This window comes from Aptenodytes forsteri, unplaced genomic scaffold (genome assembly GCF_000699145.1).
Source record: "Aptenodytes forsteri isolate BGI_AS27 unplaced genomic scaffold, ASM69914v1 Scaffold94, whole genome shotgun sequence".
NCBI classification, from domain to species: Eukaryota; Metazoa; Chordata; class Aves; order Sphenisciformes; family Spheniscidae; genus Aptenodytes; species Aptenodytes forsteri.
The window spans coordinates 7,669,034-7,689,900 of record NW_008795017.1 but is presented as its reverse complement, the minus strand read 5'-3'; the positions used below and the strand labels follow the sequence as shown (position 1 = coordinate 7,689,900).

Below are 20,867 nucleotides of genomic sequence, written 5' to 3'. Positions count from 1 at the left end.
TGGCTGTGCCCCCTCCCCGCTTCTTGTGCACCTCCAGCCTTCTCAGTCGGTAGAGCATGGGAAGCTGAAAAGCCAAGGAAGCCATCCTTGGCTAGTGTAAACACTACCTAGCAACAACTAAAACATCGGTGTGTTATCAACATTGTTCTCACCCTAAATCCAAAACACAGCACTGTACCAGCTACTAGGAAGGAAATTAACTCTATCCCTGCCGAAACCAGGACAACTGGTAACAGACTAGACAGCATCCCAACGGAAATCATATTTTAGAGAGATTAGGATTAGGAAGAAATTTGAGACAGTTATGAGAAAGTGGTTGGGACAGTGAAAAAACTCATTAACATTCAAAAGAACTTTAGTAAGAGAGGACAGAGCTACCCAAAGAGAGAAAGGGAAAATGCTAAGTAGTCTAGCAGTCCCAGCACTTCAAAGAGACATGAAGAGCTATAGCATGGAAGCAGCACCACCCCCAAAAGTAGTTTTTCAACAGGTTTAAAGAAGGCGTTCCAAAAAAAGTCTGTGTGTTATGCAGGCATTAGAAAAGAAATACTGACTAACGTAGGAGTAATGCAAATCCCGTGGATACAGTGCTACAGACAAGCTCCTGGAGGCTAGCCTTCAGAAACTCCCAACATCAATTTGATAAAAACAAACACTACTTTGAAGAAGCCTTAGAAGGTAATGTAACACTGACTGAAGCTCCAGATGAAAAAAAAGCTGAAGTTTCCTCATATAGTGAAGGAACCCAAAGGGCTTAATTATGAACATAAAGGATTAAACTATAGTACATCATGTTGATACTATGCAAAATCTAGCAAAATAACAACTCAAGACTTCATCTATTTGCACACAGTCAGATGGTACAACAGGGAAGAGTTTATGGACACAATGTCTTGACTCTTTAAGCAACTGTCAGTTGAAAAATCTGATTCTGTAGCATCCAAGAAAAGAAACTAACCCTGAACGACTCAAACTGAGGAGTTAATTCAAGAAGTGACAACAGATCAACTGAATAATAATGTCCTTGACATAATCAGTTTCCATTTTTAAGGATAGACACTGACCTAAATTACTCTATATAGAAACATTCAAAGTTTTTTTATATACAATCTATGTCATTATACATAAATAAACAGACTTTTTTGTTTATCTATAAGAGGTGGCATAATCAGACAGAAATTGATGCCAATGACACCTTTTTATATATGTTCCTGAATAAGATGGTTTTAACAATGAGTGAAATAATCTGAATAGACAGTATGTTACTAGATTAAATGAATACTGAGAACTCAAAGCAGTGCACAGTAAATAAAGACATTTATATTATGCTTAGACATACAAGGGTTGTAAATTAAATAGAGGGCTGCATGGTATTAACCAACATGAATTAATATACTATTATCTGAATTCAATAACCTTTGGCTTTACCGATCACCAATTTTTCTCTTGTACACATTTATCAAATTAGCATTGCTTTATTTTAGATTATTCACAGTAGGAAAGTAAGGGCAACTCTAGAAAAAAGGAAAATATTTAACCACTAGCAACAGATACAAAAATACCAAGTTGCCTACTCTTAAACACTCACATTCAAGACAACTGATAGAGTGTTCATTTCCCCCACCCATATTAAAGGCAACAAGATATTTCTGAGTAGTTAAAAGATTAGCAAATTCTGGACTAGGGAATGTTGTTGTTAGTACTATATTCAAGTATATCATGATTCGTTTAAAAAAAAAAAATAAAAATAAAAATCTTACCACAGCTTTGGCTGAACTTTCCTGCAAATCCCACAATAATATGTTATTATCAGCCAGTGAAATAATCTTTTTACCGTCTCCCATTGGTTCCCACATGACACTGTAAAACAGAAAAGAAAAAACCAACCTAGCATTAAAACCAATCAGAATTTGCACTAGAAAGCCATTTTAACTCTGTGGATCCAATATATTCCAAAACATATTAAACAATATAACTTATGATTTCCTTCAGCTGAAATCCGTCCCATATTTTAAGCACAAAATCTGCTATTAACTAGCAATCTAGCAATTTTTACACATACTAGATGAACATTATTGCAACATTAGTTACTTAAAAGCTATATGATACCAAACTTCAGCTTACTTATGGAATCTTTTAGTCAGTGCTAATGTACACATCCTTTTTTTTCTTTTGAGTGCCCTTTGACATCCTGTCCAAATCTGTCAGAAAAAGGAATGCCATCCAGCTTCCCTAGATTCTAGCCTAACTGTAAAAATAGAGCTTCTCTAAATCCTTACTCCATTTGTCGTCCATTCTGCATATTGACTCATACAGCGATCATGCAAAACAAACAGCGATTATGTCATTGTAGCAGTCATTCTGCATACTGCATACATACAGAAAAAAAAAGAGACCTTGACATACGCTCACTTTCGAGTGCTTTAGCTTGAAACCTCGAAGTTCTTCATATGTAACATTGTGCATCCTTTTTGAAGATGCACCAAAAATCATAAGCCTCAGAGCTTTGATACAAACTTCTTCCAGTTCAGCAGCTGTCATCATGACTCAATCAACATATACTTTTTACCTGTGATTCACCAGTTTCATCCTATACATGAAGGAATGCAAGAAATCGGTCCTCATCTCTAGTTCTGCCTATGAGAAGCAGCACATCCAAGCCAGTCAGTATGGGCAGCACAGCTAAGTATATGCACTATAACCCTAATAAATTTGCTGCAGATAACAGTAAGGTTAAAAGAATAACACTTATCATTTGAGGAGCATAGGCTTCCATATCCAACACTTTTAAAAGAAAGTTGTGCAACCTCCCAGTCATCTTATAGTGACAATATAGCTGAAGGCAGAGATCACAACTTCAGTATCAATAGCTACATGGAGAAACTTCTTCCCATCTCTAGACAAAAACTTATGTTATTCAAAGGCATTTGATATGCTGTTCTCATCCTCAGTGCATACATGAAGTAGTACCTCTTGAGGTTTGTCAAGAGTCCATCACTAGAGGCAAGTTTTCTAGTCTGTTTAGCTTTTTGCATTAATCAATTCAGTATCTGAATTGAAGAGATAAAAGAAAGTTGCATGAGTAGATGCAGCCTTGGGCAGGTGAGCCCAACATTAGGCAGCCACTAGCTACCTTCCTAACTCGGTGCTGCACACTATGCATGCTCCTATTTTATCCCCAATTTTGCATTACTCCCACCTTCCTAAGACAGCGGGTATGACCTGGCTGGCCCCAGATCTAAGCCACAGAACTCAATCTAATCTCATGGCATAAAACAGAAGGAAAAGAAAATAGGAAGTTGCAGGTAACAGAAAGAAGCGACACAGTGTCATTTTTTCACACCATAAGTGAAACACAACCTCAGTTATTCTCAGCTGATACCTTCCTCTCAAAATCCTCTTCCTTCTTCCATGAACAGTTTCATTGCTTTTTACTCTGCACTTTTAGTAAAACAAGCATTAGATATACAGGCCAATGACTGCACCTGTTTGCTGTTATAGAGAAGCCAAACTATGCAGAAAAAATAGAACTATGCCAAAAAAGAAAATTAACACCAAGTAGATGAAAAAGCTGGAGCTTTAACTAAAAAGGTGTGTTGGCAGACTCCTCAACCACTGAACTTTTCGCTAAGGCAACAGGGCAGATCAAAGAAAGGACTAGCTTCTGCATCTATCTTCTGCTGGAACCATGACCTGCACCTTTATTGTGTTGTCAATCCATGGAAATTAACTACTTATAAGAGTTCATTTGTAAATTGTCATTAGAACAAAATCACTTCATTTAGCACATTAAGCTACCATCATGTTTTTAAATGTGTTTTAACAAGGACATGGAACTAGAATGATTCCATGATTTACTTTAAATTTGGCTGTTTTGTCTGTAGTATTGCCAATCTTATTTTCAAAAGTGTTTCTTGTTAAAGTTGTATGGTACAACTTGTAAAAACTTATAAGCAACTGAAAGCGAGTGTTGATAATAAAAATTATGAAGCAGTTTCAATTATATGTTCAACCATCATTTTGCCTATAATAATGACCCATTTTTTGCCCTATAATAATGAGAAGCAACCGACTGGCATAGGTATTTCAGAATTTCATATAGTTCTGCTGCACAGATACATCAATTAGATCCTTCAAAGAGATGAAAACATTTTACGAACACATATAACAGGATAAAAAAAAAATGAATGCCCTATAACCTGCATGTGATCACAACTAACCTTCCAAAATCCAGTTTTCCAAAGTGAAATTAAAAGACATAAGGATCATCACACAACTGAATGGATAACTAAGAAATCTTCAAGTTGATTCCGATCACATTTATTTAAGTCCATCATTTTTCTTACATATTGCTGAAAGTATAACTGGCATTTGGTGTTGACATATTGTCATTGTTTAACCCCAGCCGGCAACTAAGCCCCACACAGCCACTCGCTCACTCCCCCCAGCGGGATGGGGGAGAGAATCAGAAGAGTTAAAGTGAGAAAACTCGTGGGTTGAGATAAAGACAGTTTAATAGGTAAAGCAAAAGCCACTTGGGAAGACAAACGCCATCACCCCAAACGTCCCCCCTTCCTCCTTCTTCCCCCAGCTTTATATGCTGAGCATGACACCATACGGTATGGGATACCCCTGTGGTCAGCTGGGGTCAGCTGTCCCAGCTGTGTCCCCTCCCAACTTCTTGTGCACCCCCAGCCTACTCGGTGGTGGGGTGGTGTGAGAAGCAGAAAAGGCCTTGACTTTGCGTAAGCACTGCTCAGCAGTAACGAAAACATCCCTGTATTATCAACATTGTTTTGGTCACAAATCCAAAACATAGCTCCATGCTAGCTACTATGAAGAAAATTAACTCTATCCCAGCCAAAATCAGCACAGTAGATATATTTTTAATTATAGACAATGAAATGTGATTTGACCAATTAACTCTTTAAGAGTTCTTCCAGCCAGAGATCAATATTCTTTATGCCTGTTGATGTATTTGCCCTTTTCTTGCACTGATCACTGAACTTGCAGTTGTAAAAGCTGGATTGGAAGCACTTTCTTTGATGTTTTCAAAGGTAGGAAGAAATTTCGCATCTTTGAGTGTCACTGAGCTTCAAGGTAAAGAATTTTTATAGCTGAATACAATGTGCTAATTAGAGCCAATTATAACCCAGCTGACATACCTTGGAATGAAAAGGTCTCTCCACATTCATTCTGTCCCTGTGAGATGCCCATTTTCCTTCTATGTAATTTGTCTTTTATGAAAGTTCTTTTTTAAATGGGTGTGGTTGTAGTGATCATTCAGATTTTATAATCTAAACAAAGGTTACTCGAATCACTCTTTGTAACATATTCAGCTGTATTCAGTAGTCATGACTGAATGTTAAACATGAAATACAGTGGAGAAGGGGGGGGGAATACTGGTGAGTGAAAAAACTGGCTTTCAAAGATACAGATTTTAGAAAAACTGAAGTTTTCATTTAGAACCATTTTCAGACACAGCAGAGGTAGTGATAATCTTTAAAAAGGAAAACAGAAAAACCAGGCAATACCATTTTCCTGAGTGTGCCAACAGTTGCTGATGCTTACAGTTTTCTGAAACGGACAAGATAATTGTCAAATTCACAGCTGCCACTCAGAAACTGAGTGTCAACTTCATGGCTGCTCTTTAGATAATCTATAAACAGCAGACAAGCAATTATATTTGTTGCCTTTTACCCTATTTTGTTATCATCTGACTCCTGATGCTTCAAATTAGCTTCTACTAGTAGTTTTTGGTAAAAAAATTAAATCCTACAGAGAATTTTTTCGTAGTAAAGAAAAAAGAGAATTTAAAATACTCACTCAAATGCACACATGAAAGGACTCTATTATCTGTGGTTTACACTGAAAAGATAGTTAACACCATCATTTATTAACATACTGAGCATTTACAAATGAACAATTCAAAGTTCTCCATTATAGACTAAATAAGAATAAAGCAACATGCAAACGTTTTCATAGATGTACACTGCAGTCAGCCACAATGTGTTGGACAAAGCAAGCATTAACTACTGCTTCACCATAATTATAGAAGCGACTACCATTTATTTCTGTAAGTGGAAAAATTTTGCTAGACTGAATTCTTACGCACTGCAAAATGGAAAATATACCCAAACATTTGGTAACTCAGCAGAACATCCTGCAACCTCAGTGTAGCCCATCAGAAAAATTCATGTGTTATGAACCCAAATGTCCTGCCTTCTTTGCAGTAGAATGATTCAAATTTAAAAGGCAACTCTGCTAATCTGGTGATTAGGACATTATTCTAAGAGTAAGGAGATCAGACTGAGGACAGCCTGGAACCCACAATTCTTACTCCTTATCCAAGTGCTCTACAGAGTGGCCACATTTCTGAATGAAAACAGTTCTGGCTATTTTGTACTGTATTGAAGTCCATGCTGCTGGAAGCACATGTAAGTTATACTGTGTCTCAAAATTCTCAGCCACTGAGATATAGTTTGGTGTCCAACTCAAGACACAGTAAAATGAGAACCTAAAAAACCTGAAAGTTAAGAAGAGTTGAATTTATTTTAGGTACTTTTTTGGCTAAAAGGCTGCTGAGAAGAATGAGAAATGAAGTTAAAGATTATTTTGGACAAAGAACCCCAGAGACACTTGGGCTTTATTCTGGCTTTTAAATTATTTTTACATTCAGAAAAGTAACTGTTGTACAAATGAATACAAGAGTATCCCAACAAAGAGGTGACACAGTAAAAGCACTTGACCCTAAAATGTTTTTAATTTTTTTGTCCTTAAATTATCATACTACAGTGTTGGCAACCTCAAAGTCTTTTTGAAAAAAATCATAAAGCAGAATGCAAAGTAATAAAGGGTCATCCTCAATATTTGTATTTACTTTACTGCATCTCCTTGTCTACTGCTACTGCAATTAAACAAGTTTATAGTGAGAAAAAGAATTGCGATTCTTGCTTTATGGGCCTAATCAATTTCACCACTGAAAAGGTATTTACGTACATATAAACATAACAAAGACAGTCTGAATCCTAGAGGTTCACAATGTAACAGAAAGCATGCTAGTGAATTTGTTACATGAAAAGAAGATATAGGACTCATTGTTTTTGAATAGGAGCTCCTAAATATCCATTTTGTAAAAACAATTATTAAATTCCCGTTGAGCTATTAATGACTTAAAGTGATGACCAACAGGTGAACACCTCCATAGTTAATTAACAATCTCAGACTTCTGTCTGGTTGGCCATGGTCTTACATATTAATAATGCTTAAAACAGCAAAGCAATATCATGCAAATTGATCATACAGACTCTACATATGACTAAACTGACCTAAACTAAAACCCGTCACTGGTAACATTTCAAGTCATGAATCATTATAGATGGGAATCAACATCTCTAGTCTGTAGTTTGACCAACTTACCTACATTCTGTACATAACGCGCAGCACAATAAGAGTAATTACTGATGGATGCAAAGCATGAACAAGCTATGCAACTAAATGGGTGAAACCGTAAGTAACAAGACCTACTTTATAGAAAGGAAGCTGTGACTAACCATTTTCAGACTTAGACATCAGTCAACCATGCTCTACTGTGTTTATTTTTAAAGCAATAAAACACACAAGTTCCATACATGGACAGTTCTTGTAGAGTGTGTGGTGAGAGTTCTTATAAGTGTAACCTACAGTTCTTCAGATTGCAGAAACCTAAGAAATCCTAAATTCCTTCCCATCGACTTGTGGGTGAAGCCAATTCTTTCTTCTGTATTCAAAGAGATAGTCCATATGAAAATTCCACACAGTAAAAACCCCATAGGTAGCACTAATTGGAATCCACGCTACAAAGTAGTTTTGTAGCATGGTCTTATCAAGGTTGTGGAGGTTCATTTGGTATTGGAGACAAGTCCTTACAGTTGATTAACGATATTATGAGGCTAATTTTGCCTGTTTGTTGTCACACATATTTATTCCAGACAGATAAGGAATATTAATTCATCTTTCCAGAAAAAGTTCTGCTTTAAAGGTATACCTTTTATACTAGATTTTTTAGGACACTGCCTTCTCCTCTAAGGTCTGTCTCTTACTAGCATATCCAGCATATTGCTAGATATCCTGGATTTTTGCTCAACTTCATGTTTGTTGGGATAGACTGTTCTTGAGCCTGGAGGAGGTGATCCTTGAACATCAAACAGCTTTCTTGGACCCCTCTTCCCTCTAGGGCCCTATCACATGGGACTTATTCAAGCAGATCCCTGAAGAGGCCAAAGTCTGCTCCCCTGAAGTCAAGGGTTGTGAGCTTGGTTTTTGCCCTGCTCCCTCCTCTCAGGATCCTGAACTCCACCATCTCATGGTCACTGCAGCCAAGGCTGCCTTTGACCTTCCCATCCACAACCAGCTCTTCCTCCTTTGTAAGTATGAGGTCCAACAGAGCATCTCTCCTCATTGGCTCCTCTATCACTCAGGTCACAAAGTTGTTACCGATGCTCTCCAGGAACCCCCTGGATTGCTTATGCCCTGCTGTGTTGCCCCTCCAGCAGATACAAGTGTGATTAAAGTCTCCCATGAGGGCCAGGCCCTGCAAATATAACGCTACTTCTAACTATCTGTAGAAGGCCTCACGTGACAAGGAGTCACATGGAAAAGAAGAAGGGTAATGGGTACAAGTTACTCCTGGGGAGATTCTGGCTGGACACAAGATGAAAATTTTTCACAATGAGAACAATCAGCCATTGGAATAATCTCCCCAGGGAAGTGGTGGATTCCCCAACATTGGACACTTTTAAGATTCCGCTGGACAGGGTGCTGGGCCATCTTGTCTAGTCCGTGCTTTTGCCAAGAAAGGTTGGACCAGATGATTCTTGAGGTCCCTTCCAACCTCGTATTCCATGAATTCTATGATTCTATGATCTAATTGTTCTTCCTGATGAGGTAGCCTACAGCAGACACCCATTACTGTGTCACCCATAGTGGTCTGCTCTTTAATCCTTACTCACAAGCTCTCATTTGGCTCATCATCCATCTCCAGACAGAGTTCCACGAACTCCAGCAGTGCTCTCGCAGAGAGCACAACTCTCCTCATCATCATCCCAGCCTGTCCTTCCTAAAAAGCCTCAGTACTCTTCTCAGTTTTGTCTGCAGCTATTTTGTCTATCCAACCTGAGTAACTGACAAATGAATTATCACATACACACCACACATTTCCTAGTCTTTTAAGTGCTGTTAAATACAGTTATAACAATATCAGGGTACAAGACCCTGACTTCACCTGTTCTGGTGATTTCCATTAGGCTGGAAGTTACAGCACTGGTTTGGTTTGACCACAGCAGTACTGTTAAAGGATAATGCGTCTTCAGTTTATTAAGATCAAAAATGCACTGTCACGGGATATTTTCATAACATCTCTACTATATAAAAGAGACAGCTTACCAACAGATCTCCCAGTATTTATTTTTTTTTTAAATGAAACCTGGGAGGCTGTTTTATTCTCCTTTATTCTCTTTTGGAGGAGAGAGAAGAACTTTTCTAGGCGTGGGTTTAATTAAAAAGGTTATGCATTGCTTCTGACATTCTATGAAACATCAAATACAGTCTAAAGAATACAACAGATTAAGAAAGTTAGTATTTCCTCTAAGTAATTAATATTGGATTATTTACAACAAGAATACTTAAATATTATGGCAGAAACAACCCTTTTAACTTCACTATGTTTCATCCATGCCTTCCCATATTGCTGAAGAGTCTACACTCAAGCTGTCTACATATAGGACAGCTCTTGCAAAAGTTTTGTTAAGTTTCTGTCATATCACAACGATGAATATTTGACAGTAGTATTTTAATTATCCTACTGTTATTGATAGCTGAAATATCTGAAGACTCAATGGCTATTTTAAAACATTTTGGAAGTTCTTTTTCTCTTTTTGCAAGTGTTTTAGAACAAGTCCATGTGAGATACATGTGCTGAGACAGCAGAATGCATTATAGCTGTAGGGTTTTTTTGGTGACATATCCACTGTAACAAAAGGTCTAGAGTATATGCAGTTAAATTACTGTAGGAATGCAGTGTTTTGGCAACATAGTTTACGGTGCCTGTTGAACTCGATACCCCATGCCAGAAAAAGCATTTTACTAAGCATAAAGCTATGTATCTGCTTGGAGGATTTGCAGATACTATTACACAGACAAATCTTTTTAACAGTTTTAAGAACAACTCACTGAGGATCTGAAACCTATTTATTGATATGAAAAAGAATCGATTGACAACATGTTTTGGACAAGAAACATGGCCAAAGAGTCAAATAAGAACTGTTTGAAAAAGCACGTACAGTTTAAAAATCTACACGAGTATTAAAAGTTGTTTTCACCTTCTTTCTTGACACCAACAGGAGAAAAGCTTCAAAGTAAGGAGGAGTAACATTTCACATAAGCAGACACTGATGATAGATTACTGTCACCCAGAGTTAACTACTATATACAATGAACAGCACATGTAGAAGAACAGAACCCCCCCCAGCACATATATGAGCTTCTTAATGAAATTGGGTGGGGCACGGGGAATCTGCGTGTAAAGCTAGGATTCCTTTCCAAAGCAGACGGACAGAAGTCATATAACCTCTATCATTTTACAAAATACTGCTTGTGGAGCAGCTGCTGCCACAGACACCATTTCCATTCTGTTGCTTGAACAGGGCTTAAAAAAACCCCCAAAATTAATATTATGTATATGTGATGTCATGAAAGCAACATATAATTGGCTTGTCTGTCAAAGACCACTAAGGTGGTCAAGCTAGGAACAACTTTTTAGCAGTATGAATGCCTGGCAGGAAAGCACAAAGGGAGCTGTCAGGTAAAAGTCCTGCCCAGCCTCTGGAAGCCACACAATGTCAATAGTTTTTTCGATGTACTAATGTAAAGATTAAGGGCTGAAACAAGCTTATTTGTGAAACAGCCGGAGTGGGCAAAAGCAATCTCTGCAGACTCATTTTAGAGGAAGCACATATCTACTTTGGTGGGGGACGACAGAATTTGACTATTTTCATATGGGATTTTTCAAAAGACGGCAACATGGATACAGCATATCCTTGCTAATTTATTGCTGTTCATAACAAACAGGCCATCTGCATGGTTGGAGGGGGGGGGGGGGGGGGCGGGAACTCACCAAAACAGAATATTCATCTGAGTACATTTCTCCAATGATTTGAAAGATGTGCCTAAGAAGAAAATTATGATTGCCTAGGATCTACATTGATAGTTGAGGAAAATCGCCACTCCTTCTGTTCAAAAGAACAGCAAAACCAAGAATGATAAAGTTTTACACAGACCTGGCACAGATGTACCCCCTAACACCCCTAATCCAGTGACTGTGGATACTGGGGGAATTTGAGGTGAATAGACTCAATTTGAGGCGAATAGTGGTGGGACTCTAGCTAGCGCGGTCTCACTAAATAACCTCTCCATCACCATTGCCTAAGACTGAGCACTGGGCTGGATGGACTGTTTGAGGCTGCAGGGCACCCCTTAAGTTCTCACATACATTTTATCAAATAGATGCATGCACTTACAAATGTACAAGGGTCAATTTTTTCATCCAATAGACATTCAAGACATTTCAAAGCCCTGAATTTTTAACTACCATGTAAGCAAGTATCCGCACTTCATCTGTAATCATCCCAAAATATTGTGCTACGAAAGAATTCTACTCTGAGGAACAAGTATTCTAAATAGTAAATGCTTAATGGGCTTTTGAAGAGCAAACTGGAGTCTGAGACCAAGAAAACAGGGACAACTGTTCAAAGCTAGTTCCTCGTGAACATTTAAAATTCTCCTGCATAACTAATTTTTTTCCACAGTTCTGCAACATCATTTTTTTAACATTTTCCACCAACTTTTTAAGCGATTCAATATAAACTGAAAATAAAACCAGCTGTTATCTATTTAACCTGCAAAATCAATTGGGGCAGACTGCAACCCTATTTTTTTAGTGTTAAGAATAGCTAAAAGTGGCATTATAAATAGGAAAAAAACCCTTTTAAAAATAGCTCACTTTTCTTTCAGTGGGGAAAAATCTCAACTAATTTGGCAGTAAAACTAGGGAATATGATAGCACAGTGAGAACTGAAGACAAAAACTACTCTCAAGTTGGGAAGAAGTGAAATAGTACTCTACAAATCCATCATTTTTCACTTGTAGAGTAACACAATTTCTGTACTGCTTTCTGTATCGTGACTTACAAATCCAAGGTAAACACAAACAACTGCAAAGACTTCAACAAAACTAATTTTCATTTTAAGCATATGAAAACTATTGAAATTATCAGATGTGGTCGTAAGTTAACTGAATATACAGAGCACGTTCACATACATGACAAACAGCATATTTTTCCCTTAGTATTTGCTCCAACGTCAGATTTTACTTTCATTAAGTTTCCCTCAGCTTTACAAGACTAGAGTCAAATAAATTCTGATCAAAAATTAACATAATAAACTGGGCACATAACACAATGTTTTATTATTTCACTATCCAATTAATGAATCACAATTATTCCCTAGTATATGTGATTACATTAAGTACCTTAAAGTTTTAAACTTGCACAATACTAACCACTCAAAATTACCAAAAACATTCAAGGGAATGAAAAAGAGACATGAGTGTTATAAATTACTCTACCGGTTCTGGACACATTTTATAGGATGATAAAAGGGAAAAATGAGAGAGAAAATGTGAGAAAGAGACAACAAATGGTTGAACATTTGGATTTATATATAATACATGGATTTATTTACCATAAAGGATAATAAAAGATTCAAGAGAGCAAAATCCTGTAAAGAATTCAGGATGTCAGAATTAAGGAAGAAGGGCGAGGGGAGAGAAGTAGAACATAAAATAAAGTTAAAATTTTTACTATTTTAGAAAGGATCAGAATACAAAGGGGAGAGTGGCAGTAATGAAAAGCAGCTGTAAGGTACATTCCCAGTGAAAACACTTGTCATATAGTAAGTTTTTCCAAAAAACTTTCTCTATACTTCATCTTTCTAATATCAGAGGTGGCTAATGGAGAATGTAAATGCGTGGAAGAAACGAGGTGTGGAAAAATTATTCTTAAATGCTGATAATTCCTTTGAATCTGCCTGTAATTAATCAGCTTCACCAATATGTATCTCGTGACAGCTCTGAAATTTTGGGCATTATGTGAAGAAATTGAAAGGCCTATGACACAAACAATTAGGATCAGCTGGGCAGCTGTTACAAAAAAATCCTAAAACCCCTGGAGTTCAGTTTATGCCTCAAGCCCATGCAGTTGGCACTCCTGATGCTCGCAAAGGAACCTCTATACAAATATCAGAGGGATCTCCTTCCTCACAAATGTATTTCTGGTACGGGGACATATGAAGTGTTAAAATAAGATAAGATTTTCATACCAAAAAAGTTATGACTGCATTTATTACATGCCTTTGCTGTAAAGCATATATAACAATTAATATACCATATATTCAAGACCATATGATCCTCCTAAAAGAAGTGTTACTTTCAGGTTTAAATTCATTTGATATAAAACATTGTTTTGGACTTTTTTTTTTTTTTAAATGAAACACTAAAGCAGAACTTTAACATGTATATCCTGATGCCTAACAGAGGGATACTATAGAAGAATTAACATTACCAACATCATGACAGGAAACAAAAGTGTTTCCTGAATGCAATGTGGAAGTGTCAGAGCTATTAAAAACACCATTTTCACTTTTGTTTTGAGTTTCAGATTCTCTTACTTCTTGACTTTTTTCCTTGAGCCTATGTTTTGGGGTGTGTTTTTATTGGGGTTTTTTTGTTTGTTTGATTTTTTTTTTAAATACTATTTTAAAGGCCAAAAAGAGTAAGTAAAACACTTCTGGACCTCGCTTCTGGAATGCACTTACTCACCTGTCTTCAGGGCATCAATTACAAATGTGCTTAACTTTCATCAGGTGACTGTGTTCATTAATGCAATGACATGATGAAATTGAAGCAATAATACATTATGTATCGTATCTTATGTATCTTAAATAAAGTAAACTTCCATTCAAGTTGAAAGGACTGTTATAGCAAATTTGTACTTTTGTAGAAAGCAGACCTTAATGAGGTTCCTCCGTACCATGTAATCACACAGCCAAAGAAGAGATGGTACTTGTACCAGTACTCTATTTGGAGACCTTAGATGGAATACCAAATAAAGTAAGTACCTTAAAAAAAAAAAAAGTCTGGGGGAATGGCTTATTTATAGTAACTTTTTCCTTTGTGAATTCAAAGTTCTAGTTTAATATTTTAGTAATAAACATCCCCGAGTTCTTGAAACATCTGCGACTTTTAAAAAAAAGAATATAATTTGTCATCTTTTCCAATTTCTCTTAGATGTGGTAATATTTGCAAGTCCATATTTAGGATTGATTGAGTGGGATACACTAAAAAAAAATTCAACTTCAGCAAGTAGAGAAGCTTAATGAAGTAATCTATCATTATTCTTAACATATTCATCCCTTTCCAACTTTTTTTAGCAGCTGACTATTGTTTTCTATATAAAACATGAATTCTTCGTTCCTCACCTTTCAGGCCTCCCACAACTGAGCTCCCACTTTTCTTATCTCTGTAATCTCCATTCATTTTCCCTTTACAGTTGTACCTACATTGCCCATCTAACACTTTCCCCTTATTTATTTTGCTTTTATTTTATTCCGAATTTACTCTATGGACCACTATCCAACTTAGTTCACTTGTTCCCCCTTTCTTTTCAAGCACATAACCTTGCTACTGAGCGGCATCTACCCTATGTTATACCTGTCAAATTTGGAAAGCAAAAAGTAGGATGTTGAGCAGATATAGGCAGGCCTGCTTCCAGCAGATGTCAGGGGAGAAACTCCGGCTTTGCACCTTTACTTCTGACAAAAGAAAAAAGTCCCTGCTGAGTTCCGAATTCAAGATTTCACAGATTACACTTTCTCTCATGGCCTGTAGTATCTTCCTTCTCTGAGGACTATCCTGTCAAGTCTACTATCAAAAAAGTCTGTAGGAAAACTGAGGAAGAAGTAGAACAGTAGGTTACTCTTAAAACATAATTCTTCAGGATTTTAACAGACACATTTTTAGGGATTCCTCCAAGCTGCACTCAGAGGAGTAATCAAATTCTCATTAATTGCTGTCCCATTTCCTTGGCCTCTCCTATGCAGACTGTACCTTGGACTACTTCTTGCAAGATATCCAATGGCAAGTTCCTTTAATTACTGAATCTTAAAACATTGCACAGAGCAACATGCCTATGGTTATGTATGTGTACAGTGTGTGAATACATGCATTTATCTACAACATGAATTTATGGAAAAGGCTTTTTTTTTTTAGCCACACAAGTCCCCATGTATCTTGACTTTTTCACTCTGGAATTAATTCACTTGGGAATTTTGCACTTGAAATCTTTGCATTTCGGCTCACATGAGGAACAGTAGGTAGAGGATGGAAAAAAGTCTTAAACTTAAACCAAACAGAGCAACCAATAGGCCTATTTGTTTGCCTAATTTAAGCATCTGCTTAATTGTCTGAACTCTATGCCATACAAGAGTTTGAGTAAAAATTCTGATGGGTCCCAGATTCAAAGCTTAGAGGCAGTAAACAATCTCAGTAACTGAAAGCAAATAGTTATGCTTAATTTTTAAACACAGTAACTCATGCAATCGAGATAAAATAGAACTGTAGAAAAGCACATTTCTTTTTCACTTGCCTGTAATGTCCTGGAGATCAGATTTTTGTCAAAAGTTTTGTCAAGACTGGAAAATTATTTCAGAAGATCTTGAGCAGGAGGGACACCGTGTTCACACACACGCGAGGAAAGTTTAGGATTTTAGTCACAATCGATTGGAAATGCTCTTTTGGTCTTGATTCACAGAAGAGAACTGGTATTAAATATGTCCCTGCTAGTTTTTAAGAAGAAATTTCAGAGACATTTGAGCACAGAATTCCATAAAGGAGATGAGATAAAGGTAAGGAAACACAGGATTAGTTCTTCTTAACGCCAGTAAATAATTAAACAAAACCAATACCTGACACACCAGACTTGGAAAATAATCCCCCCTTGCATTCCCTAGTACATGATATAGAAACAGAAAAATCTGTGAGATAATTTTTCAACTATAAGGCTTTCTTAACGGAAAAGAAAAACAATGCAATAAGATAAACCTTAATGAAAAGTAGTTAAGAAATAAAGCAGAGCAGGGAAAATACGAACAAAAGTACGAGCAAGTAAAGCCCTGAGGCAAGCAGTGATGCCAGAGTACATAACCAGTTGCATTTTCAAGACAGTTTTGCTTTTTTTCCTTTTAATTACAGTCAGATCTCAATTACTTATGATCTGCAACCCAGATCTGTGAATATTGTGAAGCACCTGTGCTATGGATGTCGAGACACACAAAATACCTTCCCGTGAGCTACTAACTGGAATCACAGAAGTTCACACTAAGTGCCACAAAGGCCAAGATCGACATTACACCCTGCATCTCTAAACTCTACTGTCAACTACGGCACTTTCTCCACCCAGCATATGAAGATGTGATGAAAGCCCAGTTTATGTTTTTACTCTTTTTTTTTTTTTTTTTAAATTTTAAGCATTCATTCTGACTAATCTTTTTCAAAATTAACTTCAAAAAACTAAGTCTTTCTCAAATCTAAAATGTATAATTTCAAAAGCTATCATGACTTAAAAACTTTTCCACCCTTAATGAGGGTAGTGCTGGTGGTACATTGCTCTACTGTGCTCTGTGGATTAAACAACCTCCTTAAAGTGCACGTGGTCACGTTGAACCCCTGGGTTCAGTGTTCAGCCTGTGTTTTGTGAGTAAAATGTGCAAGAGTATGCTCCAATGGCAAGGCAAATGACAGAGCCAGAATAAGCATTGCCCTTCTTACTGTGAGTGTATGATGTCAGACCACCGCTGATCTCATACAAAGCGACTGCGTACACCAGAATGTTGGTCTTACATTGAAGTTCGTAAAGTATTTACACTTTGCATTGAGGAAAATGTTTTTTCTGATTTATGGTTGGTTCTAACAACAATTGTACTGTAAGTGCCTCAAGTAGTTTCATACTTTTCTAAACATCTGAAGTGTGTAATAGAAAAGAATATTTAAGTTGCTATTCGCAGTCAACACACCACTCAGTGAGACATGGCCTGTTAAGTGACACACGTCGGCATAAAATGTTTTACTCATTTACGTGAGCTGTTTCCACTATGACTGAGGCAGGAATAGAAAAGCCTGCTCTAGAACAAGATCCTCTAACTCAGCTGTGCTTGCCTGAGATGATGTGAGGGGTACTAATGCCAAGTACTCCATTTATATCTTTCATCTCTGTAACACAGGACACTTTCAAATCTTTACACGTATACATGCACACATACATAGGTAACAGGTATTAAATGGCAGCAGATATTTGTGAGCACTAGTACTGAACAAAGACAACAGGAGAGAGAAAATTGCACATGAACTTGCTACAAGCTATATTAGAGGAAAAAACTGATTTTTGTCATTCACATAAATTCACATCCTGATATAAAGCAGTGATATGCCCCCTATTCCTCCTCTGGTGATCAAGCTACCACACAGAGTTCTGACATCGCAGCATCAGATAGAAACAGATTACAGAAAATTCAAAGACAAAAAGTACAAATTTTAAGGGTTAAAAGGTGAAGATTAAAACAAACAAAAAATAGTATTCCCAACTATATTGGAAACTAATTATCAAAAGGTTTCAACAATAAAAAAGGAATTGTTTAATATAATCAAAGAGTTAAAGAGAAATATTCATATGAAAATGCATAGCAAAGAATTAAAAGATACTACCATGAAGAAATTAACACTTAGGAAGCTGAGATTTTAGAAGAAAGTAGCCTAGACAACACACTTTTGAATACACTGATATTTCCAATCTTGTCCAAGAACCACCTAATAAATATTACCTTCTATTTACTTTTTATTTTTTAGTTGAAATTTAATCTACAGGGCTCAAACTAGAAATCAGTAGCTAGAAATAGATGCTTAAAACTTACGGTACAATGTATGATTAAAAATCAACTGAATTAACTATCTCTTCTAAAGTCTACTTTACTTTTTTTTTTTTTTTAACTAGCTAGCTAATTAATAGAAATTTTTATGTGGCCAGATTTTGAAAAGGAACTGAGACTGACTAAGTATTGTTCCTTTTTGATATAATTTAAAGTTACTCCTACTAGAATATATTTAAGTATAATGAGATTATGATGGATACCTTACACAGCAGGTGTCTGAATACAGAAACCAAAGAGGCCCTTTCCACTCTCATGTAAGACACCTCCAGCAATATCAGACATTGATGTTGCATTATCCTTGTTCAGTTTCAGTTCAGAGTTATCACATTTCATTTACAAAAATCTGCTGTGTTATTCCACATTTTTTTCCTTAAAGATCTCTAATAATTGTGAAAGGGACTGTACAACTTGCATGATCACCTACTACTCCATATTCTTTCTGACAGACAGACATTCCTGGGACTACAGCAGACCATATTCTTACGGTTTCAACTTTTCCTGCCAGTGGAAGATGATCAGGTGGTCCCAAAATAATGTCAAACAACATTGTAGTTGTAAAATATGGACTGAGTGTATTAACATTTATTTGCCCTGCATCTGTTCAGGAAGCAGTGGGAACATGTCATATACATACCCATAAAGCAAAGAACCTGCAAATACACAATGGACAAATTTAACTTTCTTTTAAATAACAGAAAGAAAGGGAAACAAGCCTCTGTAACACCCTCTGCAGTACTGCAGCTCTCCGTGTCTTTTCTTAGGCAACAGAAGAGAGTAGTTAAACAGGCACCATATAATATAATGAATTCTTATCCTTAACAAACATTAAATTACTTGCACTTATGCCGAATCAGTTGAGTGAAGACTGAAAAACAAAGACCGAAGTGCAACATCAAATTTATATTCCATAAGAAGATTGAAATACTAAGTATTATACCTTTGTGCAACAAAGGTTTTAGATGGGGGCAGGTGGGGAAAAACACATTAAAACAGTACACAGGCTGTTACTCCATATGTGTTTGCAGGACTATAATAAATGTTTTTAATCTATGAAACATCTGGGACTAAAAACCCAATTTGTACCTTTTTTTTCTTAAAGATGGAATAGTTTTAAAGTGTATAGCATAGGTTCTACAATATAATTCTGCACAAAACTAACAGCACAGGTCTATCCTTTAGGCTTTTTCTAGGAATATAAAATATGCAGAATCTTACCAGGCCATATTGCCATGGGCTGTGTTGTCAAGGTGACAGAGTAGCTCCAGGGTTTGAGTGTTGCTTGATGAATCATCAGGGGATTCATGACTGCCTGATTCCAATTCCTTCGGCATCCTCCAAACAGCAGCACATGTCATGACTTTACTGTCTGAAGCTAAGCAACAGAGAATAATGTCAACAGATCATTGTATGGGAGACATATTTTGTATACAGTGCATCAACATTTACACAAATCTATAAGCAATGCACATCTGCTGTTTAAAATATTTAAAAATATTACACCAAGATGAATTCAAAGAATGCAGAATGTGGATACAGACACAGACCTCAAGTTACCAGTCAAGTTGCTGCAAAACTCATAATTAGCGTGCATTTAATGTGCTTCTCCCTGTTTAAAGGCAAAATTCAGTACTCATGAAAACATAACTCTTTGGGAGGCAAGTTTTCCAAGCTTCATTCCCCATATTGATGGTAATGAAAATGACCCACAAGTTACATTGCTCGATTCCTTAACAATAAGGATTTAGACATCGTTTTAACATTTTCCTTTTAAGGGCTATCTTCAGTTGAATCTATAGCATTATGTTGTATCCTTTACTACCAATAACTGTTTATTGCAAAATTAAGTTTTCCATGTAAGTACACTGCTCTAATTCTAGCAAATAAAAACAGCTTCCAAAGGACAAACTGAACTTAGACTCATAAGTCTAAGTAATATTACAATGCATGATGAACAAGCCAACTGTAGATTGAGGAGAAAATACCATATGGTCTACGCACATATGGCATTGCCCATCACCCAATATAGCAATTTGTAGCAGTGCAAAATGGGAGGAGACCAGAGCAGCATTGCATATGTTCACGTTGTTCCAGCCGCTGGTCCAGGGTTCACAGAAGACGAATAGGTCAGTATGATCCACTACAGCAAGAACAAAGAAACCAGCCACAGCAACGTTAGGCAAAAGCAGGGGGTGCGACTACCTGCTGGAGGATGTGTTAAACGAGAAGTCCAGAGGATAAGCAGCAATGAACGACATGTTTTCTGTTCTGAGGTCATTTTGCATGCCTCTTTCTCGCAGTTCTGTCTCCAAATACATTTTAGCTGATTTTAGTGCGGAGTGCCTGATTACAGAGCCACGAACAGACGTGACCAACTTACATTAGTAGAAGGGAAAACATGAACAATTGTAATGAGACTGTCATCGAGAGGAAGGACGGTAACTCTGAAAAAGGCCTTCTTAGGCTAAAGTGACATTAACAGAGGGGAAAAACGTCTCTATTATAAAGGTCGCCAATCTGGATATTCCATACACAAAAAAGGCATCCAAACAACAGAGAATAGGACAAAAAACAATTGATATGTAGTGATACATAGTAAACAAGCCCAAAATGCAAGAATGCAGATGTGTTTAAAAAGTAGCCATATGAAATAAAAACCATAGGTAGTTAGGTCAAACCAGTAAGAGAAAAAGGCCATTTCTGTGAGAAGGAGACAGGGGTAGGAGGATGACTTTAAATTCAAGCACAGAATTCAGAACACATAAGCACTGGGTATTTGATAGATGTACTAAATAT

General features: G+C 36.8%; 1 protein-coding gene across 1 annotated transcript in view; it reads right to left on the bottom strand.

Moving 5' to 3' along the window:
• TSSC1 (tumor suppressing subtransferable candidate 1) overlaps positions 1–20,867 on the bottom strand; it is an 88,548-nt gene that overhangs the window by 31,523 nt on the left and 36,158 nt on the right. The window contains exons 4-5 of the mRNA XM_009275627.1: positions 19,290–19,446; positions 1,761–1,860 (exon numbers count right to left, since the gene is read on the bottom strand). Coding sequence (XP_009273902.1) covers positions 1,761–1,860; positions 19,290–19,446 — 257 coding nt within the window. The remainder of the gene's footprint in view (positions 1–1,760; positions 1,861–19,289; positions 19,447–20,867) is intronic.